Source organism: Haliaeetus leucocephalus, unplaced genomic scaffold (genome assembly GCF_000737465.1).
Source record: "Haliaeetus leucocephalus isolate CR32 unplaced genomic scaffold, Haliaeetus_leucocephalus-4.0 Scaffold587, whole genome shotgun sequence".
Taxonomy (NCBI): domain Eukaryota; kingdom Metazoa; phylum Chordata; class Aves; order Accipitriformes; family Accipitridae; genus Haliaeetus; species Haliaeetus leucocephalus.
This window is the reverse complement of record NW_010973023.1, coordinates 5927068-5952038: the sequence shown is the minus strand read 5'-3', so window position 1 is coordinate 5952038 and position 24971 is coordinate 5927068. Positions and strand designations below refer to the sequence as shown.

At 44.7% G+C, this 24971-nt stretch overlaps 1 protein-coding gene across 1 annotated transcript in view; it reads right to left on the bottom strand.

Moving 5' to 3' along the window:
* The window catches only part of SCGN (secretagogin, EF-hand calcium binding protein), a 31464-nt gene that overhangs the window by 2891 nt on the left and 3602 nt on the right, over nucleotides 1-24971 (bottom strand). The window contains exons 2-7 of the mRNA XM_010578008.1: nucleotides 24420-24490; nucleotides 12365-12457; nucleotides 11721-11810; nucleotides 10719-10775; nucleotides 9731-9808; nucleotides 1352-1407 (exon numbers count right to left, since the gene is read on the bottom strand). Of these exons, the coding sequence (XP_010576310.1) occupies nucleotides 1352-1407; nucleotides 9731-9808; nucleotides 10719-10775; nucleotides 11721-11810; nucleotides 12365-12457; nucleotides 24420-24490 (445 nt within the window). The remainder of the gene's footprint in view (nucleotides 1-1351; nucleotides 1408-9730; nucleotides 9809-10718; nucleotides 10776-11720; nucleotides 11811-12364; nucleotides 12458-24419; nucleotides 24491-24971) is intronic.

The window sequence follows — 24971 nt, the reverse complement described above, 5'->3', positions numbered from 1 at the left end:
TGTTACAGGAACGCACGCTTCCCTCCCTGTCTGACTGGGAATGGCAGTGCCCTTTGGCTCGCTGCAAATGTGTTTCTTAGCACCATGGCTTCTCCCAGAGCATTTCTGGTGCTCCAGCCCAATGGAGGTGGTCAGCCTCCAAAGCAAGAGCTACCAGACAATCATTGCTCGTAACTGGATTGTTGTGCTGCACTAAAGGAAAGAGTAATTTATCACTCTCTGTTGGAGGGAGAATTGGTGGTTGTAAAAGTAAAGGACAAAGTAATACTGGCCTGAGCACTGAGACCAGCCAAATTCCTCTCCTTTCCCCTCCTCCCTCCCAAAGCCCCTCATAGCACCGATAAAATCTTTTTTCTCTCCAGCTGCTCTGCTGACCCCAAGGGTTTTAGAGCCTGTGGCACAGGGCATGCTGAGCTGTGTCCATATGCTGAAGGGTTTCGGGTATAAGAAATGCGCTCAGACCAGAGGGGAGCCTCAGCCGCCCTGGGTAATGGGCCTGTAGGGAACCATATTTAAGAGGAAAATGCAAGGGCAAGCCCCTTTATTCTCCATTCTGCCTCTAGCTCTCTCTCTCTTCATATAGTCAGTGGTCAAAGGGAAGTGCCACATGCACTGCAGTTATTTGTGCTGGCATTCGTTGTGATCCCAAGCAGAAAGTAACAGCGGCAAACCAGCACCTGTCTCCTCTCATCCCCCCAAACCAGTGTTTTAAGACTGTACCTGCATGTTTAAAGTCCCATCCAGTCACTGCATGTACATTTACAGACAGAGGCATACTCTCTATCTGTATGCAGTGAAAATCCCATAAAAGCCTCTGAGGTATCAAGGACAGAAAAGAGACAGAGGCCCGTGACTGAGTCCCCAGCTTCATTCACAAGCGTCTTCACCTTGTCTTTCCAAATACTTTCTTACTGCCATTGGCAAACTCCTTTGTGGGGCCACTTTTATTCCTCAAACAAGCAGAAAAATTCTTTGCAGTCCCTGCTGCGCATAATGATGTGAAATAAATGCACATCTGTGACCCTGCTGAAGGGGATTGTCATCCTTCTTTTGGAGAAATGGTGTCACTGGCTGCTTCATCGCGTCCTGAGGAGCATCGCAGAGGTAGCACGGGTAATGCCAGAGGGTGTTGGTGATGCACAAACAGGTCCTGGCATTGCCCAGTGTCACCAGCTCTAGGTTCTCAGGCTATTGTGATGGGGACCATGCGTTAGTGACCTGGGATACCTACATCAGAGCACCCGATTTAATTTGAAAGGAGGTAGGATTCAAATGCCCACAGGGAGATCATCACCTTGCCTGGATCTGCCATTGTGACCTAAAAAACCCCATCAATATTATTAAAGCCTACCTTGCCAGGTCATTCAGGTCCAGCCGTCCATCTTTGTTTTTGTCAAAGATTTTCATCTAAAAATCAAGAAGACAGAGATAAGATAGATAGGCCATGAGGAAAGCACACATACAAAAAAGCCAAAATACATTTTGCTCTGCCCTGTGCCCTCACCTCTGCTGGCTCAGGGTGCTTTGCCTGAGCCTCGGCCAGCACAGCATCCTCTGCTAACACCAGGTGCAAGGGTGGCCCAAGAGCACAGCAAAACCCTCCTGCTTTCTGACAGCGAAAACCCAAGCAATCAAATACCAGCACCGCTCCCTTCCCTCCTTACGCGGGGATGAAGGCAGGTCTCCAGCAAACACCTTAAGAAACCAAATACTGGCCTTGCCACGGCCCCTGAAAAAAAATGCTGAAAAAAGGGGGGAACTTCCGAACACTTCCAGCTCGGCTCCATCCTTATCTTTGACTGTTGCTGTGCCTACCGAGTGGCTGAGGTGAAAATGTCACCTTCTGATAGACACTCAGGTGAGGGTTTTACGCTGCTAAAGCCAGTGGGCTTTGCTTGGCTCAAAGCCTGCCATCGGAAAGTGCTAAGACTAGGAAGAAGGTTCAGGCTGCCAATGTCAAGAGGTTAATCTGTGCAAATGAATATAAAACTTCTCCTTTCCTTAATAGTACCTTTTCCTTAATATGATCTTTCTGATGAGTCACCACCAGAAATTATTTATTTATTTATTTATTGTATTTGGTACTGTGTTTCTCTGCAAGGCACAAAAATGAGTCTGTTACAGGGAAAGAGGGGGAGAAGTTTAATGAGTTGCAAACCTGAATAACTCATGGCTCAAAGTTCTAGAAAAAAATGTATTCCACATCGAAGCTGGGGGGGAAGATAAATATTCTACTGAGACAGGTTGCCGTTCTTTGCCAGATACTCAGTAATGGATATGCATTAATCTTACCTTGATAAATCTCATTTGCTTATTTAGTGGTTATAAGTAATCAAGTCACTACAAATCTTTGGTGTAATTGCACACGTGCTAGAGAAGGCCCATACCAGTCCCTATCTCAGGAGGCTTGGAGGGAGAGGACCATCCGCTATGACACAGCCCGAACACGTGGGAGCCAGCAGCAGGTCCCAAGCACTTCCCAGCAGTGAAATCAGGACAGAGCCTGAGACTTGCATCAGGAGAGATAGTATCTGGAGAGCTGCCGTTTCTCAGGGGGACCTTGCCTATTTTGTCAGTGCTGCCTCCTCCCTGCCCCTTGCTCAAAGGCAGGCAGCTATGCTGAGGACAGGGAGTCTCTGGTAACCCTTTATTGGACTGGGTTTAGGTTAAGATTCTGTGACAGGATTTTATTCTATTCATTATTCTAAGTGCTTTACACTACTGAGGTTTGGATGGGATTTTTGAAAAGCACTCAGTATGGGCTCACTTTTCCTCCCATTGAAAGACACTATAAAACTCCTATAAATGATTGAAGGCCCATATTGAGATCTTTGGAAAAATGACACCCTGATAGCCATGCAGGTATTCAGTGGCACAAGGAAAGCCACTTTTCTGTCTCACTGGCCTCTGCCGAGCACGCACTCTGTGCAGAGCCACTAAATGACAGAAGAAAGGCTTCTGAATCTCTTTTGCTCTAGAGCGGGAGAGATGAATAAAGCTGCTGAGCTATCTTAAGCACTTTGTGTTTTCAAGTTGTTTGGCCTTTTTCTGCAACAAGTATCCTGAATGAATTTTTCAAACATATGCAGTATTTTGATTATCCATACCAATCAACAGAGAGAAAATAAAAGTCTGGTTGGAAGAGCTAGGCTGAGCTAATTCTTGTCCAGTGACTTCCATATGAAAGATGGAAAACATATAGGGAAGATGGACTAGCGTTCACTGAATTAGTTCAGGTACCACAGCTAATAAGATAGACCTAATCCTATTAGCTGGACAAGGAGCTCATGCATGCCCACTACATGGCAATATTGGGCTGCATTACTCCGGAAAAGCCTGGGGAAATGTTTATTAATTAAACTTTCGAATTTCAAGCACGCGAGTGTTTGATCTGATCTGCTAATTGTGTATGTAAGCACACAAAGAATGACAGAGGGTACCCACCCCATGTGACAAAGCGTACATCATGGGAGACGTTATGAGATTGTTTCTAATTTAAACTTTTGCCTTTACAGACCATCTTGATACGTTAAACTTGATGGATTTTCAGTTTACACTCTTGAAAGGTATATTTATGCTGCCAGGCTGATATGAAACATCTCCATGTGGTTAAGGATAAGGTCTGGCATGTTTAAATAGCACTCCGTTTTACTAAAAGCTTTGTTGCATCTAGCAGTATACTTTATAAAATGATGCATTTATTTTACTGTCAAGCTACCCCGTATTTTAAAGTGTTTGCACAAATTAATTCACTGACATTTTAATGGCAGTGCACCGGGGAAGCCTTAGTTCTATTTGTTTGAATGTAGTCCATACACTCTGAGGCAGACAGAGCATAAGTAAAAGCTGGGTTTGCAAAATAAAAGTTGTTACATCTTGGGTTTTTAAGAGCAAAATCAAAACTGCCATTGGCTTTGGATTCAGCAAAGGAAATACCTCTGCTTTCCCAGTCTGGTGTTGTAAAGAAGGCCACTGAAACACCGTGATATGACAAACACATGCGTGCTTTGAAGAGCAATATAAGATTATAAATCTGAATTATTTTCCGTGACAGAGACAAGGAAGGAAGTAAACAACTAAAATAAATAGTTCTGCCATCACTGGACTCACTAAAACCTGCTTTTAAACCTTCTCTGGTTCTGGTTCTCTGTGTGTAATAAAGTGTTTTATCCCTCAGATGGGACATGGAAAGAGTCGGCTCTTGCCTGACCTCCTCCTCTCACAGATATGTACCTTGGGGGCACCTATACCTGACAGCTGTAACTAAAATTGGCCAGTGAGTACAAAAGTTATTAAGGGTGTATAAAGACAGGCACGTGCTCGAGCTGCAGGACTGCCTATAGTTTCGTTCCTTAGGGAAGGACAGGGGCATAAAGGCTTTTGCAGAGCGACAGGAGGGCCCTATGGCCAGCAAGTTACCCTCAGGACAAAAACTCAGTGCTCTGCCCGACCAGATCGCCTGTGGAATCTAGATGAGTCATTTAGTGCAGGATTTCTAAGAGTGTTTTGGTTCCTAAAAGACCAAGGCGTTATCTGCTGGAGTTTTCAAAAGCCTGCAGGCTCCTGAGTTCTGTTGGTTTTGATCTTCAGAAATGAAGTTTCAGCTTTAATGGGATTTTCTGCTTCCCCTGGCTTATGCAGGAGCGAAGGTGGCGCAAACCTGGAGATGACAGCACTGCCAGGATTAAGTCTAGAAGGGAGGCGGGAGGCAGATTTCCCTCCATCGCGTTCATCAGCTGTGTGGGTCCTCTCTTTATCACACACAGCAAAGCAACAAGAGGAATCGCACCCCCCCAAAGCCAGGAGGAAGCTCTTCAAGGATGGGGGGGCTCCCATAGAGGGTGGCTGGGGTTAGGAGATGTGATGGTTGCAGTGCCAGTGCATCGCTAGAGATGCAGTCTCTTGGGGGCCACGGCATCCTTACGGAGCTACCTGGGAGGGAGGCCAGCATGGACCACTACCAGGAGAAGGGATGCACAAAGACTGCTCCTTTAGGCAACCAGTCTTTTAGGCTATACTCCACTCCTGTCGTATTTCTAGAGCTTTGGGAAGTGTGCTCCGTGTGTTAACGAACATAACGAACTCTGCTTAGGCTTTTGCCAATACAGTAAATATTTGTCTTTCCTTTATTACACCATTTCTTTGGTGGTCATAAGAGACTTCATTAACACAGATAAGCTAGCTTGGCCAGTAAGGTGTTAAGGGGCTCAATCACCTGGATTTTCTGTGCTCTGACTTCTATCTCCCTACATAAGTACACCGGCCTTGGCACTGATCACAGACAGACAGACAGACTTTCACAGCCAAACAAGTGACCACACTGAGCCTCTAGCATTGTCCTCGCCGCGGGGACAGGCAGCAGCCACAAAAGCACCAGAATTCCCCCCAAGGTACCGTAAAGGTAGTCCGCAATGCATACTCAAGGACGCAGACTGTCTTCAGGGAGAAGTCAACCTGTTCCCCGTTGCACTGAGAAGATGAGGAGCCCTCAGCTAGTCAGCTGCAGGCTTGTGTGCTCGGGGTACATAGCTCAGTCCTCAGGAGAACCTTTGCAGATAAGCACGGCAAAACCCTGGCATCATTCATTACAGCTGGGAGGATTTCTATATTGACTTCTCTGGGGCTAAGATTTCATCCTCAGCCACCTCCATCTACAAACTTTCAAATGCTGTAGTTCATGACCAATGCTTGTTGAATTATTAGTTCACTTACGTTATTGCCTCTCTAGAATTTTAGCTTGTGGTAGGCAAAGATGTTATGCTGGCCTGAGGGGGTTTATCCTACACATTTTGCTAAAATATAATAATGCTCAAACTAAAGGACTTTTATACGCTCAGTCTGACATTACCAACATAAGGCAATGCAAAAAGTGAATGCCAGTGTTGCAGGTGTGACTGTTTCAGCAGTATATATAACTTAATTTGCTGAAGTTTGCCTCAGTAATGACCTTGCCCTGCATGTGGCTAGTAGACGTTGGGATTACAAACTAGAAGTAGCATGCTGCTATCCGGGAAGCTATGAGCTATCAGTGTTTCTATGAACAAGGTAATAGCATATGCCAAGATGCAAAAGTTGGGTGAGAATTTTGTTCTTACCAAACAAAAAAGGATGAACACTTAATTTCATCAGAAACTATGTCTTAATTCTAGTTCATGTTCTGGCATTTACAATATTCTGCTTAAGTACCCAGCTACGTGCATGCACAGGTATGGAAGCTGTCACTCATGACAAAATGTTGTCAAACACACGTGTGAGCTGGGTAGTCATGGGCTGAAACTTCACCGGGACCCAGAAGCCTAATAACAGCTTGACCTTGGGGGCTGAGGGGAGGTTGGGAGGGATTGGGAGAGGTTGTTAGTACTACTGTCATCCTCCACAGCCTCCTCATCATGAAGCACCAAGGGGGCAAATCTTCATTTCTCCAGCTTGTGTTACTTCAGGAAGGCAGAATATTCTCACCATGCTCTTAAAAACCTCCATTTTCAGCTATGCCCACCCTTTCTCCAGGAGCACACATTGCAGGACCCCTGGAGCATCTTCTCATGGCCCCGAGAGGCTCAGAGCAATACAAGGCTTCGCTTCAGCCTCCGAGCACCTGCTCCCCGCCAACAGCTCAGTCTATGCCCATGGGAAGGCAACAAACCTACAGCAGCTTTTCAAGGATTCAGAACTGCACGTGACTTTGTATCTTCTCATGCAAGTGGGTGCATGTAAATAAATATTAATACACACTTAATGACTATTAATACAAACACATATATACATAGGCATGAAAACTAACAAGAACTGTGCCTGCAAAGGGGCTTCCTCAGCACAGGGTTGCTACTTTAATTCCCCCGTGAAGAGTCTTGAGAACTCGAATGTTTTTCTTTCGTGACTTTCCCCAGTGGTTTTAGTGCTCTTTAAGATTTGATTTAGCAGACTCACGAGGCTTGTGCAATGCCAACGCGTTCACTACCTGTTTTCTTTCCAGGGGTTCATCACTCGTTCATCAAATCCCTGATCTGTATCAGTGTTCTCCGAAGAGAGGATGTCAAGGTCACAAGGAAACAGAATAGCCTCTTAAGAAATGTCTCCTAAGCAACCTGATAAAGTGATGTTCCTTTCCAGAGACAACAAATCTCTTCCAAAAGAAATACTTTCTCCCTCTTCCCAGCTTTTTTTTTTAATGTGGTGTAAGATCATTCATAGCAGCATAAGTAAGTGGCAAGTATTTAGCATGCCCTGGTGGGTATGATGTCTGCTCACACCTCGCACAAGCTAAAGCTGCAAATACCCAACACAGAATCATAAATTGCCTTTTTTCTTTTTTTTTTTTCCTCATGCCTGGGCTAGCTTCTTGAAAATTATAGTTTCTTTTTCCCTTTATCCCTGTGTCCAGAAGGCTCTAGGGTCCACTCTGTATATCAGGAGCTGCTTAAGATGTGTGCAGCCGTCTATGGATGTACAGAAAAGAGAGCAGAGATCTGTAAATTCCTCTGGAGACAGATGGGTTTATAGCTCCTTAGGACACAGCTGATTTCAACTGAATGTTATTACAGTGGCACTTGAAAGCCCTGAGTTGGATAGACAGGCCACCCTGAGAGACCCTGTAGCTGTGTGCAGCAGAAACAGGTCCTTGTCCCAAAGACCTTGGGCTCTAAACAGATAAAAGCGTGGGAGAAAAGTAATAAGGGAGAGAAATACAAGTGTTTCCATTCTGCAGTAAAGGAATTGGTGCTGCTGGTTGCTGAAGATACACCAGAAAGTCTGCGAAAGCCTCAGGAATGAAATGTAAGGGCCACTGTCCACCTGTTTTCCCAGACGGTGGTGATGGTGGCAGAGTCCCATCAGGATTCTGCACTTCAGCATCTCCCTGCTCCACACTGAAAGCAGAGAGAAAGCAAAGAGCTCTCATTGCCCTGGGCCTTCACATCGTACCTTTGCTCTTGGCTCCTCGAGTCACTTCTCGCTTTTTAATCCAGCCCTGCAGATGTAAGACTGAATCTTTCTTCCCTACTTATAATTTTTCCCTCCTGCTTCAGATAAGTTCCCATGCACTCACTTCATGCAGCGTATCTGCTACTATAGAGATGCCGTTTGTGTGGATACTTTGCTGAGACGTACAGAATTCATATCCTCTATTTTACTACAGCATATCACAGGGTAAGATTACGTGTGTTGTAATTCCACCCTGCCTTAGCTCTTGGGATCAAGTGTGTTTGTAAACATCCTTGATCTTCAGTTTATAGCAAAGAATCACAAGGAAAAAAAATCATCTTCCATATCCTTATTTTCTAATAACCATTAACATCCCTGATTCTTTTGGCATTGCAGCTTTGCAAACTTTTGTGCTCACGAGCCAGGTTTGCATTTCAGATCATAGATTTCCCCAGATATACAAAGCATCCCTTTTCCCAGATCAAATCTTATCCTGTAACGTAGAGACTAAACTACCTCTCCAAAGATACAAAGCCAATCTATAAAAAACCATGGGAATAGAAACCAGACCTCCTGGCTGTCTGCCCTGGGCTGCATTGATATCTAGCTGTGTTGGGGCAGCAAAAATCGCAGATCTTCCTTGGGACATTATGGGAAAGGGAAAGGAGTTGAAAGAAATGAACCGCCCAATGTCTACAAGCTTCAGATCGCCTGTTCCCCAGCACCTGATCAGAGATTAGCCATTGGGGATGGAAACCTTAATGGAGTAGCATAAAAGCTATTTGCTACCTGCAAATACTACCAGAAAGGTTTTTGTTCTAGCTGTAGCTTCTGGCATTTTATTGTTTTCAAGCTCTGCCAGTTGGAAAATAATTTCTGTAGCTTGCATTCCTCTCCCGTCACTGTCCTATAAATGTGAAAAAGAATCTACACTCTTCTGTAATGGTACAGTTTTTCACTTTGCTCTAAAGGGTTACATTTCTAGGCACAGATGCATCATGCATACATAACATGCTATTGCAAAATATGTGGAGAGCTCCTTGTTTGCTTGCATACCAAGCTGGTTTTTAGGTACAAACACAGATTTTGTGCCAAGAATCAAGGCAGTCCCATCTGAAAATCATTTAGAAAATTGCAATGGTACATGTCTGCTAGTGGAACTCAAATAATACCCTTGAGACTGACTTCAGAAATGAGCTTTTTTTTTAAATTTTCTTGTTTTTAAACAGTTAGATATAATAAGTTGCTCTGAAATCCAGGTGACTGATGCTAAACTTTTACACCAAATATTATATTGCTGATTGCAGTACAAAAACTATAGTGTGATAAGGCAGGAGAAGAATTGAAGCTTTCAACCTCACAGTCTTTCAGGGAAGAAGCAGGGAGCCAGCAAGGCTTGCTGAGCTTTGCAGAGCAGAAGAGCCGGATACTTGTGCGTCTTGGGAGCAAAAGGATTTGCTAGGAGGGAGGGAGGGAAGGACCTGGAGATGCGGCTGAGGCTGAACATACCCTGAAGAAGGGTGCACCTCACCTATTTTTTAAAGGGGTTTAGAGCTCAGTTTGCTTTGGTGTAAAGTCGAGCTGTTTTCTCATAGGAAACAGTTCTACTGAAATCACAATATTTGAAATGCTGTTCACAGCCGATATGCAGAGCAAAGAAACAGCAGCAGCATGTGCTAAATTTCCACAGGGATCTCCTGGAGAAGATACACCTTTTAAGAGGGCATTTATGGCCTTATAGACATTGACCCTGAAGGAGATTTTGAGGCAGTACTATAATCTAAACAATACTGACACTATCTTTTCTTACCATGGTATCAGTATATTCTTCCAGCTTTACTTCAGCAACCATCTTGTTATGCTGCAAAAAGAGATCTCTCAGGAAATCCTGTAGTAAGGAAAGAGACAAATTTTACTCTTAGAGTAAATTCAAGAAATAAGAGTATGAAATTAAATCCAAATTCAGCAGGGTTACATGAATCTAATTTCACATTCCTAATTAGTATTAATGTTGTCAGTTTCACATAAAGTTCACATTTTTTTAGGTGAAACATATTTTTTCAAATAAATTAGAAAATAACCAGATTTCCCCAGAGCAGGCATACCGGAATGAGTCATAATTAACTCACAAAATAAGCAAAAGATAACATAAGAAGTCCTGCAATATTTGCTAACTGATCTCAAATCAAAATATTTGCCATTCAGCAAAATGCTTAAACATCCTCTTATGTTTTCGCTGGGCCACAGGCTGGAGCCACACACTGAGACTTCAGCACAGGGTCTGCAGATGGACTTCTATGCCCGGCTGGCTCAAAGTGTTTGAGTTACAGTTTCTGAACAGGCTTCTGCCTCGATAGCCTGAGCTTTAGAAAGAAATCAGTGTTCAGAAAATCTGCAGGCTCAGGGAGAGGTTGTGAAGAAGTCCCATTAATAAAACACAACAGCTTTGGCTCTGTTTAGCTGGGAGAGAGGCACATGCACAAAGCCAAGGTGAGGCAGCGTTTGGTGGGCTCCTTGGGTGCTTGGGGGTCACCAAGACAAGTGAGGTCGTGGGACAAGTCAAGAGGGAAGCACGACAACAAGGACAACAGCAGAGCATCCTCCCTCCTGGCAGGGTCCCTGCAACCGTGTCAGAAAGCTGGAGGGTCCCCAGTCCTTAAACGTACTGTGAACAGCCTAGAAACGCCACTTGGCAACTGCACAAAAAAGGCAGCAAATTAGTAAAGCCGATGGAAGGGCTCCCACTGACATCAGTGAGCTGTAGACCAAGCCCGAAGAGACTCGTTAGAGTAACTTACTTTGAGCTCGCCAGCTGAAATAAATCCACTGCTATCAGCATCGTAACTGCGCCAGATCTGAATGGGGATAGAGTGATACAATCACATAAATACTGCAGTTAATCATCTGCTTGGGTGATAGCTCGTAAAGATTCAAATCAGGACTTCCATAATGAGCAAGCTGTGGCATTATCCAATATTTAATTAATTGTAGATGAAATAAAATAAACTTTCTACACAATAGCTTTTACTTGGATGTTATACATGTGACATGCTGCTACCACATACTTAATGCAGACACGCTGTCTATAAAAGGAAGAAAAGACTAAGAAACCGCTCTGTGTTTCTTACCTAATTTGTACATGCAGCTTCTTTTATTGCCCTGAGTAAAAGTCAAGGCTGTACACAACTGGCCATTGATCTGCAGAAGTCCCTAGTTTGGATGTAAAATAAAAGTTCCTGCAAGCAGCCTTGGAAAAATTGAAATTCTGTGCTGGGATACTTAGGGGCAGACATTGGAGGGAGGTTGGGCAAGGTTAAGGAAATATTATGGGCTTGTGCTCCTCAGTTGGCCCAACTTATGGAGATTTCCACTCCACGCCCTGCCAGGCTAATATTTTGGGATAAAATGGTGCTTAAAACATGCCTGGTCTGCCCTCCTCAGTCTGTGCTATGCTGCAGGTGAGGAACTGCAGCTTTGGCTGTAGTTCCAAACAGGGCTGGATTTATCAGTGGGTAGGTACTACTGTAAGGTTTTGTCTCTGGTGGCATGACTGATAGGTGGCTGAGAGCACTTGCAAAGTCTAATGAAGTCTCCGGGTGCCCTTGGTCCAGTCCCAGCTACCACACCTCTGCTTCGCTGGTGTAAATAATGTACAACCTTCTCTACCTGAACAGGTCAGAACGAGGTCTGCTTCCACAATACCCATGTATTTCCCATGCTATGTTCTACCGAGGGTGGAAGTGTACGTATTGAAGAAACTGTTAGCGTGCAAGGGGAAGAGGCAATGTGGGGATACGGACCCGCATGAATTCCACACTGTTGTCCAAGGGAGTTTCCCGTCGGAAAAGCAGCAGAAAGTTCTCATCATCTGGCAAGATCATATTTGCAAGCTGGAAAAAAAACACATTAAAAAATCCCCAAAACAAACCCAAACCATGAAAGTAAAGATAACACTTGGGTGGCTGCTGACCCAATATGGGAAAATATAAGCTGGGCATGTTGCTGCCTTGGAAATAGACCCGAGACCAACAGATCTGGCTAATGTAGTACTCCATGACTCACCTCCTTCCCACCCAAGCTCTGTCTTGCATATCTCCCAAGTCTGCTATAGGCCCTAAACATAGAATCATAGAATGGCTTGGGTTGGAAAGGACCTTTAAAGTTCATCCCTGCAATGAGCAGGTACATCTTCAACTAGATCAGGTTGTTCAAACCCCCGTCCAACCTGATGTTGAATGCATCTACCACCTCTCTAGGCAACCTGTTCCAGTGTTTCACCATCCTCATGGTAAAAAATTTCTTTCTTCTATCTAGTCTGAATCTACCCTCCTTTAGATTAAAACTGTTACTCCTTGTCCTATCGCTACAGGCCCTAAGAAAAAGTCTGTCCTAATTCTCTGTCTTTCTACAAAAGAAATCCTGGGCTGGGGTTGGGAAGAGATACCTCTTGGATTTGCAAGCGTCCATCTGTGGTGACATCGTAGGCAGACACGAATTGCTCCTTCATCCTCTGAACTTCTTCTTCTGTGATGGTGTTCTACCATGGGGAAAACAACACACACATGAAAATTGCTGAGGGCACTAGAAGAGTCTCCCGGAGGAAATCTCTCACTCACAGATAACCAGCAGGATCACTGCATCCTTACAATTGGGGATAATGCTTCTAAAAGCCCACAAACACACCACCGCGGCTGAATTTCTGGAAATAAGTCCTATACATAGCTTTGTAGCAGCTAAGCTTTTGGTTGGAAGACCAGAGTTTGGAGACCCCAAAATATTTCAGTGACACCTACTTCTTTAGCCAACTGCTCCCACAATATCACTGGGGTTTGGTTTTGCTTGAGTGTGCCTTACAGCGGTTTCCACGCAGCTCATTTTCCACTTGTGCTTTTCAGGAGGGTGTCCTTATCCTTGAACTACATCTCTGTAGTTCATTAGATCATCAGCCTTGAAAGGTGTCAGTGGAGTTAGATTGTTGCTTATTATTGCCTGTCAACTGGTTCAAGACTTGGCACCAAGCCCTGTTGGTGTTTCTGGGTTAATAGCATGGAATTCCAAGCAATTCATATTCCCTTTGCATCTGCTTAAGCCCATAATCAATTTATACCTAGTGAGGAGTTTTCAGGACTTGTCAGGTTATATGTTTCCACAGGCATCGCTGTGACAGGTGAAATACAATGCTTAGGTTCATCAGGCATGATTTCTTTTTATTAGCAGTAACCATTAGGGTATGTGGTCTGACTGGGCTACACAAAGCACAATTTCCCCACCCTGGGGAAAAGCTTTTGGTCAAATGAGCTTTGTGGCTGGGCTGGGAAGCTCATCGAGTTAATCTCACCCAAGCAATTAATGAAGTCCAATGTTACCCTCTGCACCCGCACTGAGCAGGTCCTGGCTCCTCTTCCAGTCCCGTGGGAGGTGGCCCTCTCCGGGAGAGGAGGGAGGGAGGAGGATAACCCAGACAGGCCCTTGGCATCTTGCAGCATTTTTTACAAGATAATAAATTAAGTTCTTCCCAACCCCTGAAGAAAAGCCCTTCAAAGGTTTTATCATTTCTACGTCCAGGTGGACTTAGGCCTACAGCTGTGTCTTCTGGGTCTTCTAACCCAGTTTCTCATCCTTTCAGCTACTATCGCAGGCCCATCAGGTTGTACGAGCCCTTTCTTAAAACGGTGACGAAAGACCATGAGTGACTTTCTCAAATTTACTCAGTGCGTAGCTCGGTGCAGCCTACCTGGCTGTTCAGAGGCTAAGCAAATGTAAACCCCACTCTTAGGAAAGGACCCCGTTGCCCTGTCCAGGCAGAGTGAACAGCGGGTGTGCACACTCTGCGTGATGCCCTGGATGTTACGTGTCCAAGCCTCAGATAATTCGCTGCCTTATGTGCTCCTTTAGGCCGTGATTCCGCATGAACTGGAGCAGCAATTGTGCTCTTCTGCAAAAAGTTGCATGGGGCCGAAGATCTTTCTGTAAGGTTTGTCACCTCTGAGCAGAGTAATATGGCCGGGCTGCACGCTCAGCAACTGCAGCTCACGTTCTCACTTCGGATGGGTATTTGAAACCACCACCCTGGAAACTGAACGTGCCTCACACCCCAAAACTTCCTTGGCCATACCCACATTCAGTAGCAGCCAGCTGATGATAGCAATTTCTAGCTCCTCTCAAGCAGTACAGCTGCAGAGCCTTTGCTCAGCAGCAGCTGCCACAGTCAGAGGTGTAGAAACGCACTAGGATGTCACAGATGAGGTAAGCAAGAAGAAAATGAGATCTCTTTGGCTTAGGCTCATTAAGCTAAGGTCTACCTTTGCACGCACTTTGTCACCACCTTTCCCCATGTGTTTAGATGTGACTGCTATTTCCCAAAAGCTTTAATTTGCTGTTAGTAATAACAGAAAAAAGATCTCTATAGGTGGATGGATAGGCAGGTAGTGTGAGTGATCATTTATGATATAATTTAATTTCCCTTCACCTTATTTCAGAGCAGCCTCAGAGCTCATGAGCACTTACCTGCACAAAGTCATTTTGGGCTTAGAGAGAAATCTTTAATAGCACTGTCAGTGCAGAGGATCCTACACTGAAATCAGGGGAGAAAGAGTTAATTGGCTTTGATTTATAAATGGCAAGTCAAAACAACCTAGAGGGAGCTCTGCTTAGAACAAGCGAAACTCTTTGATCTCTCCACTACCTAGGGTAATACAGGACTAGGATGTGCCAGATAGTGGAAAGTTTGGGAATCTGGGAGTGGGAATGGGAGGACAGGGGCGGACACATGGATCTTTGTAGGGCAGGTCGAGTGCATCCCCTGGGGCGCATCCTTGGGTTACAAAGCCAAGGGCTGGCAGCTCCCAGCTAGGGGATGAATCGTCCAGCAGCGATCCCACAGGGATGTGCCCGAGGTGGCCTGCCGTTGGCCCTGAGCAGGTCCCAGGGCATGGCTGCAGGATGCTCCATCCCCGCGGTGGTGGCCAGCAAGCCCTGCAGGCTTCGTGGCTGGCTGCCCGCACCACTGCCCCGGGTGGTCCTCACTGCTGGGCCCCCCAGGTGCGGGCATCGGGGGCACAGCACACCACTGAACACGCACGTACGTTTTTCTTTCCCTTTGGCATTATAACTCGCCCTCGTGCTATTTAAATTGCCTTCTGACGGCGCCTTGACGCTTTGAGACACCTCCCAGGAGTTAGGCAAGCCTATCAGTTGCTGACTTCAATAGGCTTGCAAAGTACTCTGAAATTATCCTCCTCCATGCCCAGTAGGATAAGTTATTTCTGAAACGATAATCATAGCTGATATTTGAAAAGTGCGCTGTGGAGTTCAGACTAGTCATTTGTTAAGAAAGATTATTGCTTAACTTTGTGTCAGCTATTAACCACCACTTCATTGAGCTTTGTGTAGCAGGAACATTGTTATCTGCATAAAAATAGGACTGCCTCTTTTTTTTATTTTTAACTGATTTAAACCATGGGATACATCAAGTAAATACCTGAAATACTTATAATATTTACATAGCTCCAACTGCTTTTAGTCCAATGGGTTACACCGCAGTGGATTTTTTTTAATTGGACAGTCTCTCTCTGTTCATAAATATTCTACTTATGAAACACAAGTGGTAATGGATCTACTAAAACCCAGCCTTTAGTCCCAAAGAATAAAAGCAAACTAAAAGGTACTGCACAAACTGGCTTTCCCAAGATGCGCGTTCAAGGCAAAATTATTTGTATATTACAAATTTTTACACTGAGAATGATACAACTTGGTTTATGACCATTAGGTTTCAAAGGGGACCTTTATGTTTACCAAAAATACCCCAATCCCAGAAGATTAAATAAATAAATAAATAAAATAAGCCATGCCACTTCCAAGCAGAAACCAAGGTTGGGAGATCCAGTCTCCAAGATCAACTTACTCATGGTGCAGACCAGTAGCTTGCTCCAGTTGCCCTTCCATTCCAAAAACATTTAAATAGTTGGAAAAAAACTCTCACGTAATCTGCATGATTTGTTCCCTTTGTCCAAGCAATGACATGAACTGCAGACTCCTGCTGTATTTGCTGACTCTGTAATTTGATTTTGGAGGCTGCAGGGCAGAGCCAGGACAGTGGGGCAGATGGCCAGAGTTGCCAATCCTTCCCTGAAGGCTTAGGGAGCAAGTTCAATTCTCTGGCTTGCTTAGATCTTGTTCGTGTATGGTTTTGCCTCCAAACCAGGGCTGCAGCATTGCTCCAGCAAGGCAGAGGCACTGGGAAGCTTGTGTGTGGTTCAGCGCTCAGCATGCCTAGACAAGAGCATGCTCCAGAAACAGAGGGAGAAGAGCATTTGGGCAAAAGTACTATCTATGCAATAGTCCAGGATTTATGGAGCTGAGGCAGGATTTTACTAGCCAAACGTGTTGTCCCTGGTATTATTTGTAGTGGTGCAATGTCCCGGCAGCCCTAGGAAGGCTTCAGGAGGGGACACCCCTGCTGGGGCTCCAAGCTCTGCTCCAAAGAAAGGAGATGGACAGAGACAAATAGCAAGCAAAGCCAGTCAGTGGGGAAATTAAAGAGAGACAATATGAAGACTATTAAATTTTTTAAAAGCCTTGTAGATAGAGCAACCAATTACAGTCATGTAAACATGTTAAGCAGATTTTTTTTTTTTTCAATAGTATCGGTGGTTTGTACAGACAAGATTCAGGTATTCCTAAAAGGGACAAAATAACTATGCACAGGTAAGAAATTACAGTCGAAGCAGTTTCTGCAGGCACAGCCTGGGCAGGGAACCAGCAACCAGCTGGCAGTGTCAGAGGGCATCCCTCACCCAACGCTGGGGCCAGGGCTGGTTTGGGGGTACGGGGACCCCCTCGCTGCCTCGGCCACCCTGCGATGAGGTTGCTGAGGGGAGGCCGAAGGTAAAAGCTTGGCAGCTCACTGGTCGAGAGGCCTGACTTTTTTTATTCTCTGCCTTTGGGCTCCTACAAATATTTCCTTGCCTCCCAGATCGGGGCAAGTTCTGTGATAGAGGCAGAAAGATCAGGAGAGCAAGAAGGGGGGGGACATCCAGGCGTTTACAGGGAACACAGGTGCTGCCCCAAGGGCTATGGCCACCAGTTTCCTGGGGAAGTTTGTTTTTCCCTCCTTCCCTTTAATTATTAACTCGCTGTTCAACTACAGATTGCAACAAGCAGGAAAGCCTAGAAGCCAAACATGCTCTGCTTGCAAATGCCTCAGGCTCACGCTTCATTGGTTCAAATGCTATGTATTACAGGAGGGGTAATTAAAAAAAAAAACACACCACCTTTCTGCTCTGGAAAGCAACTGAACAAATAGCACAATACAAATTTGTGCCTCTTGTCTCTGTCATCTGGGACAGGGGAAATGGCTTTGCAGCAAGTAATGGCTGTAGCTGAGCCCAGCTTTTTTTATCAGAGCTAATGCTGGCTTGACTGGGCTGCCTGTCTCAAGCAGCAGATCCCACCCCAGTTTCAAAGGTTTGCAAAGCTTTCTGAAGTGTTCACTGCTTGGGCTAAAATTTTGCAGACTTGTTGCATCCTTTCTGGTAGCTGTCTGTATGGGGAGGCCTTTCTTGTCATCTCTTGTTTTCCCTGCTGCAATGCACCTCTCTGAGTTAATCAAGAAGTAATAGCCCTAATTGACAGAGGAGCACAATTTCCCCTGAACTGCTGCCTACTTAAGGCAGAAACAGCTATAGAGATGCTTATGTTTAGCATCAGTCAACACTGTAATGAAAAGGATTCCCTGCCACAGTCTGGAAAACATACCTGAACTAGGACCTGCCTCCAGTTTTGCTCAGGGTTGGACTGAGGAAGAGTGTGGTTGCTAGGAGAGCAAGTACTTGGCAAGAAAGGGTTCTGCAGCAGAAGTAAACCCCCAGCAATATCTTCCTGATGCTCATTTAAGGGAAAAAAACACCCCAATCCTCTGCTAATTTCCATGAAATACGATCTTCATTGGACTATAATGATGATGGGAGCTAGCCTGGAATGGAGAGATGCTTTAACCCCTTTTCAGGTTGCTTCATAGGAGTTGTCAAGCTTCAGCTGCCCTGGTCCCTCACAGGTCGGATGCTGCATGGTTTCCAAGAGCTGCTGCATATTCTCACTGTGCAGTCAAGGAAGAAATCCTTACTACGTACCATGAGGAGAAGGCCATGTCCTTTTTGTCCTCATAAAAGCACACAGTTTAAAATATTGCTATGGCTTTGTTCATACATTTCTCGGGGTTAAGGAGTAAATGTCTTAACTATGGATGGTCTTCCACAGAGTTTTGCAGAGAAAAGCTTCTATGTTTCATGTTGCCATAACAAATTAATTTTCTGCTTTCGCCTTTCCATGTCCAGTCTTCATCTTCCCTTTTGCAAAAACCCTTTAGAAGTATTTAGCATCACAAAGGTAATCTTAGTTTTAATACTGTTTGTAATAATGGAAAGGGCATGCTCACATTTTTTTTTTCTGTTCTCCACAGCATTTAATTTCTTTGTCATGGTTGGTTATGATGCTTTGGAAACCTGGCTGTAATCTGTCTTCTTTGTTAACCCATTCCTTTTATATTGTCGTACTCTTTGCCTTGTGCTGTCTAATTAAATTTTTGCTCCTTAAGGAATCCATGTGCTTGGCAGCAGCTTGCCTTGATGAAAACACAACTATGAGTCATTTGTTTTGGGGGGTAAAAAGCGAATGTATGGAGCAGTGTGGAGCCTTTCCTACTTGATGAAAGAGGACGTCTCATTTAATTCGTGCTGATCAAGACAGTCTTGTCATAAATTGATTATTTTTTTTTTTCCTCCTTGACATGATTTTTGGAAGCAAGCCACAGTATTGATAAGGGTATAAAAGGCAAGAAGAAACTAAATGTAAAAGTGACCATTATAGCCTGTTTCTTGAAAAAAAAAATGAGGCTTATCTGAAAATGCTGGCTTAAGCACATGTTTCTCCTAACAACGTTTCAGCCAAAATTGATAGAAGGGCAAAGGATTCCAGCGATATCAAGTTCCTATAAGATCTATGAAAATAAATTATGTCTGCCAAGAAGGCTAGTTGGAAAACAAACTCAACAACTATTACCATGCCAAAAGCCACACAGTACAGACAGGAGGCCAGCAAAGACCAGATGAGACATCAGTAACATACACTTTGACCTTAGAAGAAGAACCTTTTTTTTGGCCAAACATTTCTTCTTTAAATCCCGTGGCATTAAAAAAATGAATCACACGAATGACTTCATTTCATCCATGCAGCTGCACGTTGGATTGCCTGCATTAGCGTGGGATTTCACCCTGCAGCTCCTGGGCCAACTTCTCATTTGGACCAATCTTGCTTACTTAACTGTAGTGCTATCACTTGAGAATTTGGCCCTGTATTTTGGTTAGGATTTACTGTAATCCTGCATGCTACAATAGATGAGCGCTTATCCTGTCATCCCGTATTGTGTTTTGGTTCTTTTTTTAGCTCTCATCAGCACATATGTGGGAAATATTTTTTCACGTAGTAGACATCAGCATCCAACAAAGGCTATTACAGCCTTCCCTGTGCCATCACGGTTTTGTGGTTAGGCTTTGGATAGGTTCTTTGTTCTGCCCTTTCTGCTAGGCTGAAAGTTTTTTGACATGCCTTTGGGCAATGAAAACACATCACGTCTGTTTTTTCTCACAGGCATGTTGAGTTTGCATTTAGAGATACTTCCAGGCACTTGCAGTGCCCTGCCTTAATGTGCAGGAACAGGAATAGGACCTGGTCAGGCTAATCAAGGCTGACAAAAAACACACCTAAAGAAATAGCTGTATTTGGCAATAATCAGAATTATACAATGGTTTGGATTGGAAGAGACCTTAAAGACCATCTAGTTCCACCCCCCCTGCCATGGACAGGGACACCTTCCACTAGACCAGGTTGCTCAAAGCCCCATCCAACCTGGCCTTGAACACTGCCAGGGATGGGGCATCCACAACCTCTCTGGGCAACCTGTTCCAGTGCCTCATCATCCTCACAGAAAAGAATGTCTTCCTCACGTCTAAACAATCAGGATCGACTCAGGGTTTAGACTTCTGAATTAGTTTGAAGGAGGATGCAAGATGAATGCTTTCTGCTAGGGGTCTTCTTGCTGTTGATCTGCTGGTCACCAGACACATGCTCTGTGATCCTGGGTCTCTTAGGGTGGCAAACCCCCCCTAAAAATAGGGGAAGTCTGCTTTGGATGGCTTGGAGGCTGGCTGATATTTTGGCCATTAAACTTTGTTTGAATGACTAGCTGCTGCATTCCTGACCATACTAAGTTGAACACCTAATTTACATAGACAATGCATTGTGCAAAGCAAGGATGAAGTGCAAGAGTAGCTGGAGACTGCTCATCTTCTTTGGAAGTAAAAAGCAAAGACAAATCCTTTAAGGCTATTCAGGGTGAGCTCCTGAAGATTAACTTCAGTCCCTTTCAGTCATAACTATCCAAATCAAAACTATGGTTTGGGGGCAGGGGCATTATAACAAGGCTCATACCTGTCTTGCCTGATCAAATTTATACTTCAAAAATTTTTACACGTGGTCTCTTACTGACTTACTGTTAGGTGAGGGCAACCGACTTTTATCTGAAAGTCTCCTGTCTAATTTTAGCACAATTTAAGCAAAGTGAAGGACCTTTCTGTGAAAGCCCTACAAGCATAAGGGCAATGTGCATTTCCTTCTGTATCTGCCCAGACATCATTGGTTTTATGGAAACTTTCAGTAATCCAAACCCCAAATTTATAGCCATTCATCTATAAAACTCTTCTTGCCTAATTATTATGAGACGATACATAGAGCTTCATTAAAACTATAGCAAAGAGCAAGCAAAGAAGGTGCTGAATGATCTCTATACTGATAAAGAAAGATGTACAGCAATATAAGAGAGAAAGGCAGAGGCTGTAGTTCCTATTCCAATAAAATTACTTCTTCAGTGCTGAAAGAAACTGTCCTTTCCGCTAAGTTTTCACCTCAGTATAAAAACTTCTAGAAAATGCATAGAAAGGTGGCCATAATGTAGAAGAAAGAAGTTTATAAGCGAGCAGGAGAGAGCACAGGCAGCTCACAGCAGCCATGCAGCAGCAGGTTGGAAGCTGGAGGCTCAAATAGTTAGAGAGAAGTCATAGGAGTAATAATGGCAGCAGATGGGTAATGCCAGCAGTTCACAAATCTGTGCTGGTGCATGGCTGAATTATTCTCGATTCTGCCTCATATCCCCCAAACAAACCAAATCACAGAAGCCCCTCTAGCTGATGGAGAATTTATATAAACTTTAGTGTTATAAATCACTGAAGCGTTAGGGATATGTAACACGCACCTGGAAATTGAAGGCATTTTCTTTAGAATGGAATGGAATGGAATAGAATATTTCAGTTGGAAGGGACCTAAACCGATCATCTAGTCCAACTGCCTGGCCACTTCAGGGCTGACCAAAAGTTAAAGCATGTTATTAAGGACATTGTCCAATGCCTCCAGCAATTGCCTGTTGCTGGAGGAGGAGGAGGGACAGAAAGCAGCATCTGGAATTTGGGTTGGTTTATTGTAGGCCTACCTTTGTTGCAAAGTTTTCCCTTTCCCCCCTCCAAATTCTTGATGGTTCAATAAAAGATGATGAATTAGCCTCCCTCCCTGGATGGTATTTCAAGTTTCCTTCCTCGGTCAGAGCTGTCAGGAAGAGCTGTGCCTCTCAGCTTCCCAACGGGCTCCCTTTTGCATTGTTTTCCCAGCTGCTCCCTTCCCCTGGCATTTAGTGTCAGCTGGGGATGCTGCAGAGTAGCTGGGAAGAAAAACAGAGCTGAAGGAGTACAGTGGTCATTAAGAAAAATAACAGCTTAGAGCGTGCAGGCTGAAAAAATATAATTATGAAGCCATTCGCTATTCAAGCAGAGACAACTTCCAGTGCTGATAACATTGTTTATCATTTGTATAGCACTTCAGACACAGTCACTAATTAATCCTTGTGACACATCTGGAAGTTATGCCAGTGTACTACTGTCTCCCTCTTTTACTGTGCAAAGAAACAGGCGTTAAGAGCCCAAAGAAGAAGTAAAGGTCAAAACGAGCTCAGTCCCAGCTCACAGCTTGTATCATGAAGGACACTTTCTTTCTGAAGGATGGTGAAAACCAGTGCAAAGGGGATCCTTTACCCCTCTTACTATAACAATAAGCCTGTATAACACAAATCATGGGAAAGGGAGAAAAATGGCTCAATACAGTTAGACAAACACATTGTACAAAGGTAGTAGAGACCTTTCTTTAATCCAGCGCTGCAGGCCATCCCCCTACCTAGGATCTCAGCCCCCCAGGACAAAGCTCCCCTTGGGTTTTCCGCCACCGAGGCAGACTGCTCTGCCTGCTGGGTAGGAGACCGTTTTGTCCCTACACGACCATGAGAACCGAAACCAGACTGCTGGCAAAGGGGAACAAGGCAACACATCAGGGTAATACTACTTGAGCAGAAATACTGCCAAAAATAGGCAAGAAAACCAGGGGAGAAGATCGAAACCACTTGAGAGCCTGTTTGAGCACCCTGGCAGTTAGTGAGCCCTGTCTTCTGGAATTAGCCTATTTCTTCTGTTTTATACGGAGAGGAGGAGTTGGTTCTTTTCTTTGTTCAATTTGTTAAGCTTTTTCTTTTAATGGCAAAACCTAGACAGCAGAACCAAAGGAGATACAAGCTAGATGAGGGTGCTGGTTTAAGCTGGAGCCATGTGAGCAATGACTTTTGGCAATCAGTGAAACTGTTCTTGATTTCTTGAAGCAGAACCATTCATTGCTAGAACACCCTCATTTTGCGTGTTCTGTGTGCTGATACCTAACCCAGTATAACAGAGTTCACATCGATATCGGCAAGACCACAAAACCTGCTATAACACACCGGGTTTGCAACCCAGCTGGTGTGATGCTGTCTCCAAAATCTCATGGGAGGGATGTGTAAGGGCAGCTATGGGCGAGAGCAGGGCTGGGAGTTTCCTCTTGACCTCTCATCATTAGGAAGCTGCCTGCAGCATGAGATCCCTGGCTAAACCTCGGTTTTATCACCAGCTACAGCTCACTCTAGAGAGCCCACCTTGGGGGTCCCTTGCTTCAGCGACCCACTGCAGCGTTGAGCTCTGCGGCCTCATTTTAAGCCTCCCCTTCAAGATCTCACGTTTGCTGTCACTGGGTTCATTTGAGCGTGCTTTGTGCTGGTGTTTCAATACCCCAAAACAAGCAGCTCCCAATTTCATCTTTTGTTCCTGAGTAAATGATCATGAGCTTTTCAATTTCTCTTCAAGTCAGTTTTTCTGTGTCCCTAATGACTCTTAGTGCTTATTGTTGAATCTTTTTTTTTCGCTTTGCAGTCTTTTTACGTGCCTATCTGTTCATCTAACCATCCATGCACTAGAAAGACATTTCTGCAGAAACTGTCGATATTTTTATCGAAATCTACTTGCAAATTAAACAAAAACATGCTTGAAAAATTATTCACAGCTTCTATTTTTTTATTGCAGCACCAAAGACCAAAGAATCCTAATTAGCTTGTCAGTATAATTCTGATTTTACACTTGATACTCATGAATTTATGCCTTTTATGAGCTACCTTTTCCCTTTTTTGTTAATTACTTTTTGCTTAAAGCAATTGTTTCATCTCTGTTTTTTGGCACACCCTCCCCTTTCATTTGGAAGATGCTTACTCATTTTCTCTTCCTAGTTGGGTGCACGCTGTGTAGCAAAAATATTAAGTCCGTTATCAGAATATATTCTCAGAATATACTTCTGAGCAGCTGACCTGAGTGGTAGGATTTCTCCTTCACTGATGGTGACAGTCAAAGGCAACGCATGACCTGGAGCTAAGGAAACCAGCCCCTGTAAGTTGTCGTGCAACTTCTGGTAGAACTGGGATGCAGAGAGTGAGAGAGGGGAAATGCTGCCAAAAATAGGAGAGGAAACCAGGGGAGAATCCCAGAAACACATGAGAGCCAGGTCTTGACCTTACGAGCAACAGAATAGATTCTTGCTTGGCTTCTAGCCGTTTTCAGCAATAGAGACATACGTCTTCTTCCTAAGCACCGTTTAAGATAAATGACAGCATATTTGTTTAAAACTGACCTTGGAAAGAAACCTATCATATTAACAAAACTAATCAGCGCTTGCTTGAATACATCAGGACCCTTGTCCTCCCGCTCGCCCTGCCAGACTGTGTGCCGGTGCTTTTTCATTTGTTTCTATTCAATGGCAGTAAATGACTTTCTCTCCGCGCTTCCAACCAGCCCCTTTAGCTGGTGCCAACTGCAATCTCACGGTGACAGCAGCTGTTGGACTGAAAGCAACTGATCAAACTTCTCAAGTGATTGCGCTTGTTGTCATACCTGCTTAAATACCACCTTGTTGCCAAGAGAAAAGCTCTTTGCCTCGGGGATTGCTAAGGAAGCTCGCAATCAGACAACAACAAATACAAATCACCTCTCAGCATAACGACCCTTTTGCTTGGACTTGGTGCACAACTAATGCAGAAGCGCAGTACTTACTTCTGGTCCCAGTTTCTCCAGGAGGTGATGAAAAAAACTGTCGAGCTCCTTCCCTTCTATGTAACCATTGTCTAAAGAAAAGTCAAATATATTAACGGTCAGGCGGCACTGCCAGAGGTCTGGGAAATCATGTCGTGGGCTGCATGGTAGGGGTCTCAGCTGGGGGCCCTGCCTGCCCCCTCGGGGGGTTTCCTATTCAATTTGATCAGTTCACGTCGTGGGTGCTGGGCACGGCGTTGCAGAGCAACCTTCGGAGTTTTCCTTACAGAAAACTTTCCAGGAAAAAAATCCCACAAACCGGGACCACGAGAGGGAACGGCAGAAGGAACATGGAGGTGATAAAAAGGCCGCAATCTTGGAGCGAAAAGGGGGATTTTTCAGACCCCGTATCAGGGCACGATGGGGAGGCAGAGTGGGGCTCCGAAACACCCGCAGGACCCCGCGGGGGTGAAGCTTGGACGCGTTGGCAGGCCCCCCCCGCCGCACCCGCGCCCAGACGGCCACCCACCCGGCTGGTCTCCCTCCCCCCGTCGCGTGTCACCCACCCACCCA